The sequence below is a fragment of the Erythrolamprus reginae genome, chromosome 8 (genome assembly GCF_031021105.1).
Source record: "Erythrolamprus reginae isolate rEryReg1 chromosome 8, rEryReg1.hap1, whole genome shotgun sequence".
NCBI classification, from domain to species: Eukaryota; Metazoa; Chordata; class Lepidosauria; order Squamata; family Dipsadidae; genus Erythrolamprus; species Erythrolamprus reginae.
Window position 1 is genome coordinate 35,661,809 of NC_091957.1, and position 10,157 is coordinate 35,671,965.

Genomic DNA, 10,157 nt, shown 5'->3' on the forward strand with positions numbered 1-10,157 from the left:
TTTTTTTCTTTGTTGATAACATTGGAATGGCTGGCAGCTTGTTTCTATGTGTGATTAAATCACTCTCATTTGCTAATCTATTTTAAGAGGAGTTCTTCCCCCTCCTGCCACCTATCTTTAATCTTTCAGAACATCTTGAATGCCATGAGAGACATCGTCAGACACAGAACATCCGTCTTCATTGCACACAGGTTGTCAACAGTGGTTGATGCTGATGAAATAATCGTCCTGGATCAGGTGAGACCCAGCTTCCTGACGGGAGGGGACTCTGGCAGGCTTGCAAATGTCACTTGGGGGCTACGCCACTTCCCAGCACTGCTTTTCCCTGAAAGGCTTTTGACTGGAAATACCGAAACGTGAATGTGTGGATGCAGATTTGTATGTGGAGAGTGTGACAGCGGAAGACAGATGGATTGAGGGAACAACATGTTGGGTTTTGAAGTGGATTATCATTAATTAGTTTCCCTGGGGGCTCAGCGATGGTATGAGCATAATACCCCTTTTTTCAAATTCTAATGATTCTGTGTTTTTATTAGGCTAGATCCCCTAATGTGAATCTGATGGTAGTTTTATTGTTCCAAGAATATATATCTGGAGTACATACTTGCACAACGACCCTTATGTTTTCTTTAAAAAGGAAAAAGAAAGTGGGTGGTTATATCCTACTTCCATGAACATTTATGAGGGCTTAGGTGCTTCCTATTAAACAATAGATTTGACAGTGTCGGTATTGGCTATCTCTAGAATGCTTCATTAATATATATTTGTCCTATCCCTGTTTTCACATAAATGCCACTGGTGTCTTACAGCCCAGTAACAAAATTAGAGTACCAATTATTGTATTGGAAAACTGTACAACCCATGTGTAACCATTCAAGCTTTACACAAATAAAAGGGGGACATGAGCCTATTCAGTGACCATAGAATGCTGTCTGATCACATAGTCAGGAGAAAACCCTAAACAAAAAACCTCAGAAGATCGGAATGGCGTATCCCTGAAAAAGTGTATGGTTGGCTGAAATAAACCCTTTATCTGTGCTTTTTTTCGAGCATTTCCTGCAAGAAACAAAATAGCAGAATTCAGTATCTTACACCATAAAGATAATAATAATAATAATAATAATAATAATAATAATAATAATAATAATAATAATAATAAACAAACCATTTATTTATAATGCCCTTTTAACAAAGGGCATGACAGCAAGCCATATACAACTAACAAAGATAGACAGTAGGCAATACACACACTTAGCTAAAACACAACTAATAAAACCACAAACTTGTTAAAATCATTCCCAACCTCTCCAATTTCTTTCCCTCTTGCTGATCCCTGGAACAAAGATGTTTCAATCTGCCGAATCAAAGAGGAAAGAGAAAATTCTCCTCTACTCGAAGCGCTAAGGGAAGACGGTTCCACAGACATGGGGCCAGATCTTGAAAGGCCCTGCAATTTTGATGTGGCTGTATATGTCTGTGGGACAGTCAACCGACCCTTCCCTGCCGAATGTAGATCCCTCAATGGTGTGTACCAGGATAAGTAGATCGGCAAGTAATTTGGTGCGTTTGAGCACAGGGCCTTAAATACCATCACTAACAGTTTAAAGTAGGCCCTGGCTCGAATTTGCAACCAATGTAGAGATCTACTTGAGGCCAACACATGGGATGACCTGGAGAAGTTTAGAACCATCTGGACAGCACTATTTTGGACCAGGGATAATGGACGCAGTGAGCAAGGTGGCAAGCCTGCCAATAAGCTATTATAATAATCTAAGCATGATGTTACAAGGGCTTGGATGACTAAGCAGAACAACTCCCAGAATTCCTCAGCTACCCATGTCGTGCTGGCCAGAGAATTCTGGGAATTGAAAGCCACATATCTTAAAGTTGCCAGGTTTGAAAAACACTGGAATGCTTAATTAAATGCCATCCAAATAGTGCCCAAGCAATTATCAGCAGCTAAAAAACAAAACTGGTAAATCCAGGGGACATTAAAACATACCAGAGATTAATAAGATTTTTATTTATCTCTAAAACAGTATGATTGATGTCAATTGCGTTGTAAGAGACACTATCCCTGGTTGAAGGACATTCCTAGTCAGGTGTCCCCTACCCTTGAATTATTGCCCCTGTTGTTTCTTTGCTCTGATCTCCCTGGAAACCAAGATGGCAGTGAGCTTTTTAAATAATGAGAGAAGATGCTCAGGGACCAGAGGATCATATTGTCTTCCATGAAGCCACTGCAGTGCAACAGGTTCCCTTTTGCATAGCTTTAATGCCCTGATTGATTTAAGATTCTGCTCTGTCAATTTAGGCCTTCATTGTTCCTTTCATATGCTTATAATGCAGAATTATGATGCGTTATTAATAAAGGCGATCAAGCCAAGCTAACCCAAAATAAAGATCAGTTACATCCACCCAATTGCCCTGCTATTCTCTGCTGAATGATTCTATTAAAGGTCTTCTGATGCCACCTTCCATTTGATGAAGCCTTGGGAGTCCAAAGTCCCCTGACTATCACTGTCAGTATGTGACGGTTGCTCCTTTGTATTGGTGTGCACGTTTATAAATACAGGCATAAAAAATTTCTAAAGCAGTGGTCTCCACTTGTGGACTTCAGCTGGCTGAGGAATTCTGGGAGCTGAAGTCCACAAGTCTTAAAGTTGCCAAGGTTGGAGACTTCTGATCTAGGACATCTGTTCACACAAACACATAGCCCGCAGATACAGCCCTGATGTCACCTGGTGGTCATCCATCTGTGTGCTAACCAGGCCCACCCCCTTCTTAGCTTCAGCTAGCACCAATCAGCTGTTCAAGGTTGACTCAGCTTGGCATCCTACCAAGGTCGGTAAAACGAGGATTCAGATTGTTGGGGGCCAACTCGCCACAGGATACCTTGCTGCAGGCAAAAGTTACACAAATATTGAGGAAATGGTGGGAGTAGAATAATTAAAGAAAGGATGCAAATGAAATAATCTTAAATTATAATGAAAAATAATTATTTTAAATCATTAAATGGAATTCTTGAATTGCCCTGGGTCAGGTTGTCCCACAGTGAGTTGGCTATGGTGAATTGACCTTGGCAAGTTCTCCCATTCCACTCCCCAGAACAAGTTAAACAAATAAACTGAGCATCTTATTAGTTTGAGAAGAAGCAAAAAAATAAGATGCATCAGGTGCTCAAAGCATTTGTTTTCAAAAAATGTTCTGGATGAAACTGCTTCTGGCCACCCTTCCCAAATATTCTTCCTCTGGCTACATCCATGAGTTCACGTGTCATTTAACGTGACCATTGTATAGAAAAAAAATTTAACCATTGTAAAGTGTTGGCCTAATAGGGCCATTATATCAATTGTTACTGGGTTTTTTAAAAGGCCCAGTTGAGCTGGCTCATTAGTAATAATGAAATGCCAGAGAACGCTCAGACGGACCCCCTTAAATATCTTGCCTTTGTGAACTCTTGTAGAGTAGAAATGTTGTGATGAGCTCAGCGAGGTGGCTTCATGCATGCCTGGCTCCCAGCTGTCTCATAAATGCTGGTTTCTTAGAAAACAGATAACTTAAACCGTTATGGACAAGCACAGCTAAAGAAAGACAGGAAGAAAATATTAAAATAAATGGTGTGTGTGTGTGTGTGTGTGTGTGTGTGTGTGAGGTGAGAAGGCTGAACGACCTCTTCTATGCCCTCTTCCCAGTTCAGCATAAATATTTGTAGTTTGGGGTACAATAAAACTCTGAATCAGTAGTTGATTTATATAAATAAACAGTGATGACAATCTACCCAGTTTCATTGCTGTGTAGGGTCATTCCTTGTCAAGTGGACCGGATGAAATTGAAGCCTTATTTGAAAAGAAACCATCACCATGATAGAAAAAAACTTGCTTTTTCTAATGAAGATGATTGAAGGTGATGAAACAGAGCTCTCTGTTTTCTCACCTTCAATCATCTTCATTTTTATTTCATTAGAAACAGCATGTTTTTTTCTATTTTATATGTTGTTTTTGTGATGGTTTCTTTTCAAATAAGGATGCAAAAATCAGTCAAGTGGACACCTGGTCCACTTGACAGAGAATGACCCTATAGGAAGCTTTCTGTTCCTCTAAAACTGCTAGAAATGCATGCTGTCTGCTTCAAAAGCAACAGACCTTCTTTTTTTTTAACCAATGAATTGTAAATTCAGACTGACCTCTTATGAGCTGGATGGTTAGGTTTTTAAAGAAAATTGGAAGCAAAAGAGAAATGTGGATAAGAGTCTCGTTGATTTAGCACTGCGTTCATCCAACAGATGTTGCCAAGCTGAAAGGTTCAATTATAAATCAGAAGCTTAAATCAAAACTGTTGATTCTGATGTCACTGTAACCTCCAGACCACTAGAGCAAGCAGAGACAGCAAACTCTTCCTGAAAGTTTTAAAACGCTTTTGGAATATCTGCATCTCCTTCCTCTAATAAAAAATCCATCATTTTGAGTCAGTCATGTGTTGCTTTCTGAGTCAGATTTAATACATATTGATGCGGTCACTGCATTATTTCCCTCAGCTTTGGTAAATCCCTTTAGATTAGGGGTCTCCAATCTTGCCAACTTTAAACCTGCCAGATCTCAACTCCCAGAATACTCCAACCAGCTGGCTGGAGAATTCTGGGAATTGAAGTCCTCCAGGCTTAATAATAATTTAATAATAATAATAATAATAATAATAATAATAATAATAATAATAATAATTTATTAGATTTGTATGCCACCCCTCTCCGAAGACTTGGCCAAGGTTGGAAATCCTGGTTTTAGATGACTTCCCCTGGAGGTTGTGTTAGAGTTGACCCCTCTGGTGACTTCTGGTAAATTATACACCACTCAGGCATTTTGAAAAGTGATTATGGAACATTTGAAAAAGAAACAAAAAGCCAACAGTTCATATGGGTCAGCCTTATGTGAAAGAATGTAGAGAGGCTGGGAGCTTAATGGATGGAAAGCTGTCCATAAACAACACAGAGAGAAAAGTATATGGCTGTTAGCAATTCAGTCCAGGCAACCACAAAATAGAATTAGAATAGAATAGAATAGAATTCTTTATTGGCCAAGTGTGATTGGACACACAAGGAATTTGTCTTGGTGCAGATACTCTCAGTGTACATAAAAGAAAATATAGATTTGTCAAGAATCATGTGGTACAATACTTAATGATTGTCATAGGCGTCAAATAAGCAATGAAGAAACAATCAATATTAATAAAAATCTTAGGATACAAGCAACAAGTTACAGTCATACAGTCCTAAGTGGGAGGAAAAGGGTGATAGGAATTATGAGAAAAAACTAGTAGTAATAGTAGTGCAGACTTAGTAAATATTTTGACAGTGTTGAGGGAATTATTTGTTTAGTAGAGTGATGACGTTTGAGAAAAACCTGTTCTTGTGTCTAGTTGTCTTGGTGTGCAGTGCTCTGTAGTGATGTTTTGAGGATAAGAATTAAAACAGTTTATGTCCAGGATGTGAGGGGTCAGTAAATATTTTCATTCTGAGAAGTCCCCAGTCAATGAGGTGCAGAGATACTTTCTGTATTCTCTGCTTATTTATTCTTAATATGCCTTGTGAAATTGCTTCCTTGATCTTGCCCTTGCCAGTCGATTGGTCTGTTTCTCTTGCTTTGGTATCTTCCCCAAAAACAGTTTTATCAACAACTGGAACTATATTTTCTGCGCCATAGCCCAAGTTTTATTCATGGGGAGAAAAGATGCAAGGCCATTCCCAGATTTTACTTGGGCAAGCTGTAACAACTGGGTGTTCTGAGATCAGGCCTCCATGAAGGAACAGGCTAGGAACAGTCAGGGTCTGTTTCACAAGTTTTCGGCTCTTTAATTTGGGGAGGGGATGAATGCCTGGAGCAAAAGTAGAACGGTGTGAACAGGCACCTTCAGTTTCCAACTGTTGAGTTCTCTACTAGTTCGTCCACACCCTTCTCACTGCTACACTGCATGGAAGGCCCATGGGCCAAGAGAAAAGGGGGGCTACAGTTAGTCCAGATACACCCATATATCTCCAACTTCACTGGCCTCCAGTCGGTCTCCAAATGCAATTTAAAGTGTTGGTTATCACTTATAAAGCCCTAACAGGCCTTAGGACCAGATTATTTACGGGACTGTCTTCTGCCTCACACTTCCCAGCGACCGATCAGATTCCACAGAGTTGGCTGTGAACTATGGTTTGTTTATTATGATTGAGAGAGTTTATGGTTTGGGTAAGAGGTCCATGCATTTGTAGAAGTAGGCAGCCCTCTATCTAGAAATCCACTGATGTTTTCAGCATGATGCTTTATCTAAGGCCAAGTTGTGGTGGTCAGAATGCAATATTGCAGTCTTAACTCACTGCTCACTGCCGGCAGCTCGATCCTGACCAACTGGCTCAATCCTGACCAACTAGTTGATTCAGTCTTCTATCCTTCTGAGGTCAGTAAAACGAGGGTCCAGATTGTTAAGGGGCAATGTGCTGATTCTGTAAGCCGTTCAGACAGGGCTGTGAAGCAACTTGGGCATCCTCCTCGATCCACAACTGACATTGGACCATCATCTTTTGGCTGTGGCGAGGGGGGTGTTCGCCTGGTGCACCAGTTGCGGCTATATCTGGCAGGGAGTATCTACTCACAGTCAATCATGCCCTTATTACCTCGAGGTTTGACTACTGCAATGCTCTCTACATGGGGCTGTATGGAAACTTCAAATCGTCCAGAATGCAGCACTCTGCAGACTGCACTGGCTGCCAATTGGTTTCCGGACTCAATTCAAACTGTTGGTTATGACCTATACAGCCCTACATGTCATCGGACCAGATTACCTCCGGGACCGCCTTCTCCTGCATGAGTCCCAGCGACCAATTAGGTCCCACAGAGTAGGCCTTCTCCACATCCCGTCAACTAGACAATGTCGCTTGGCGGGACCTAGGGGGAGAGCCATTTCTGTGAGGGGTCCGGCCCTCTGGAATCAGCTCCCCCCAGAGATTCGTATTGCCCCCACCCTCCTCGCCTTCCATAAAAGTTTAAAGACCTATCTGTGCCACCAGGCTTGGGGCCACTAGACCCTTGTCCCCTGGCCGACGAGTGTAATATGTCTTGCTGTGTGAATGGGAATGAATGATTTTAAATGTTATTAGAGTTTTTAAAGGTTTTTAGATATATTAATTGGATTTTTAGATATAATAATAATAATTTATTAGATTTGTATGCCGCCCCTCTCCGAAGACTTGTATATTGTTTATTGTTTTGATATGTTGTGAGCTGCCCCGAGAGGGACAGCATACAAATCCAATAAATAAATAAATATGAAGTGGTATATAAGTCTAAGGCAGTGTTTCTCAACCTTGGCAGTTTGAAGATGTGTGGACTTCAATTCCCAGAATTCCCCAACCAGCGTTGCTGGCTGGGGAATTCTGGGAATTGAAGTCCACATATCTTCAAACTGCCAAGGTTGAGAAATGCTGGTCTAAGGGCTATTGCTGTTGCTAATGGGCTGCTCTTCTGCTATTAAAGCCACAGTTGTCTCCTAAGGCGGGGGGGGGGGGGGGGGGGGCTCTCCTTGCTCCAGAGAAGCAATGCTGAGTGATGATGGACTTCCAATTTCTTTACAAACAGGGCAGAGTGGCAGAGCGTGGCAAGCACGTCGACCTGCTTACCCGTCCCAACAGCCTCTACTACGAGATGTGGCACACTCAGAGCAGCCGGATGCTGAACAGAAGCCCCAGTGAGAGGTGGGAGGAGAGAAGCAATCACATGTCCAAAGAGGAGGAGAGGAAGAAGCTGCAAGAAGAAATCATCAACAGTGTGAAAGGCTGTGGGAATTGCTCCTGCTGAGCCCGAGTCTGAATCCCACCCCCAGTCGATGCCAAGTAAAGTTTGCACTGAAGCTGCATTCAGCCAAGTACTGGGTTGACGAGATTTTGTTTGCTTTCCTTGGCAGGCTTTTCTCCATGAAACCGGATCTTGGTGGCCAAAGGATTTTATATCTGCTTTGTCAGTGAGGATCGGTGGCACCTGACCTGGACTGCCTCGTTAACACTTGCATTTGGTAATAATCTCAGACAAGGTGCAAAACCACCTGGAATTGTTTGTAAAGTGGCAGAAATGGCCAGAATCTGGCATTCACTGTTAAGATGTTGCATTCTAGTGCTGTCCCTCACTACTGCAGAATTAAAAGTGTTTTTATATATACTGATTTTAAGAGGAACCAATGAAATCAAGTACAAATATTCATGGGGGGGAAAGGATGCCGTTAATATTCTTGAGTTGGTTGCATTTGATAGAGTTTGTATCCTTTTATAAAGGAGGCATTGGATTTGCAGTTCAATGCAGAAACATTTTTGCCTCCATATTTACTGGTTTCCCCCAAAAGGTATTTCTGCAAGGGCTACGTTTTCAGTGTGAAGAACAAAAGAGAGCATCTCAAAATGATCGGTGCGTCTTTTCAAAGCAAAGCAGTAAAAGGCGGGCTCATCTCAGTTCGGTAATCTTCTCAGAACAGCACCAGGAAATGTTTCTATTAAATTCTAATGATAATTCAATACAAAAATTGTTAGAATTATTGTCCTGCCAATAAGTTGCTTTTCTGTAGCAAGGCACAGAAGTGTCCTCATTCCTCAGGCACTCTCCCTACCGCCTTTAATTTGGGCCCAGTTATGTCAAATAAGTATTGATGAAGAAAATGTAATGTTTGGAAAAAGAATGCGAGTTGACCTTGATTAAAAAATAACTATTTTATAGGGGATTCGTTCTTCAACTGGATAAGTTGCTCTTTGATGGCATTAATGGAAAGAGTGTTTTTTTTTCCCTTTCTTTCTTTCTTTCTTTCTTTCTTTCTTTCTTTCTTTCTTTCTTTCTTTCTTTCCTTCCTTCCTTCCTTCCTTCCTTTCTTCCTTGCCATTGGAGGAGGAGAGGGGGAAAAACATTCATTATTAAATTCCAAGAATTGACAATATAATTTATCCTGGTTTCAGTGTTTATTTGTCTTTTCAGTGTTAATTTTTCTTTCCCAAATTAAAAATGCTCATCTATCTTAAGAGACTGGTATACATGCCTCCAGGCACCGTCTCTGCCTCCTTGGAGTGTCCACGCTTCTTCCACCAGAGCATCACAAGCTGTCTGTCCCCCTGAGATCATTGTTCCAGTGAAAGGTACACATATCCTGTGCACAAGTAGTATGTGTGTGTGAAAAATGAGAGGCTCCATAGCGCCATGATTTGTAATTTATCAGCTGTGTTCAATGGTCATTTAAATAAATGCCTTTGCCAGAACTGCAACCGGTACATTATCTGTGTCATGCCTGCTGATCTTCTCCACGCAAAAGCTGGAGGGCGGGGCTAAGTCCTTTTGAATTGTGATTGGTTCCTTGTAAAATTTGGTACAATGCTCCCAGCGACTTTGGGCCTTTTTGCAGCAGTTTTATATCTTTTCAAGTTTCTTTTCAACCAAGTGACATCACTGCAAGCATTCTCTAGGACGATGTTTATCAACCTTGACGACTTAAAGATGGATTTCAACCATTAAAAAGCGAAAGTTGGAATAGTTTGGACATGTGATGCGTTACCCGGAACACTTTAATCCTCCAGGGAAAGATTGAAGGCAAACAAGGTCCAGGCGAAAGAAAGAAAAGAACAACATGGCTTCAAAATCTAAGAAACCGGTTTGGACAAAACTCAGCAGCACTGAGTTTTCGTACAGCTGTTGATAAAGATAAAATCGCCAACATGATCGCCAATGCTTGATGGCAGATGTGGCCCCAAGAAGAAAAAGATTTCAACTCTCAGAATTCCCCAGCCAGCTTGACTTGCTCTTTGGGGAATTCTGGGAGTTGAAGTCCATCCATCTTAAAAATTGCCAGAATTGAGAAAGGCTGCACTAGGTCGATGTTGCTTTATCTTGTCAACTCTATGTGGACTTTAATTTCCTGGTTTGCTGGCTGGAGAATTGTGGGAGTTGTAGTCCACCTACATCAAAGTGGCCAAAATTGAGAAACACTGTTCTAGTGAAAAAGAAAGAAAGCAATATTCTGTGACGTTCTTAGCCTTTGTGGAATAAAGATTTCTGAAAAACGCTAAAGGGGACCAAATGTCCTTTTAGGCTAATCATTCCTAATTTTCAATTGTTTTTCTAGGTCTCATAATATGTCGCTTTTGAAAT

The 10,157-nt window shown here is 41.1% G+C and overlaps 1 protein-coding gene across 1 annotated transcript in view; it reads left to right on the top strand.

Annotated features, from left to right (window-relative positions):
- The window catches only part of ABCB7 (ATP binding cassette subfamily B member 7), a 106,863-nt gene extending 97,580 nt beyond the window's left edge, over positions 1 to 9,283 (top strand). The window contains exons 15-16 of the mRNA XM_070759642.1: positions 130 to 237; positions 7,617 to 9,283. Of these exons, the coding sequence (XP_070615743.1) occupies positions 130 to 237; positions 7,617 to 7,835 (327 nt within the window). The 3' untranslated portion in view covers positions 7,836 to 9,283. The remainder of the gene's footprint in view (positions 1 to 129; positions 238 to 7,616) is intronic.
- The last annotated feature ends 874 nt before the right edge of the window (positions 9,284 to 10,157 follow it).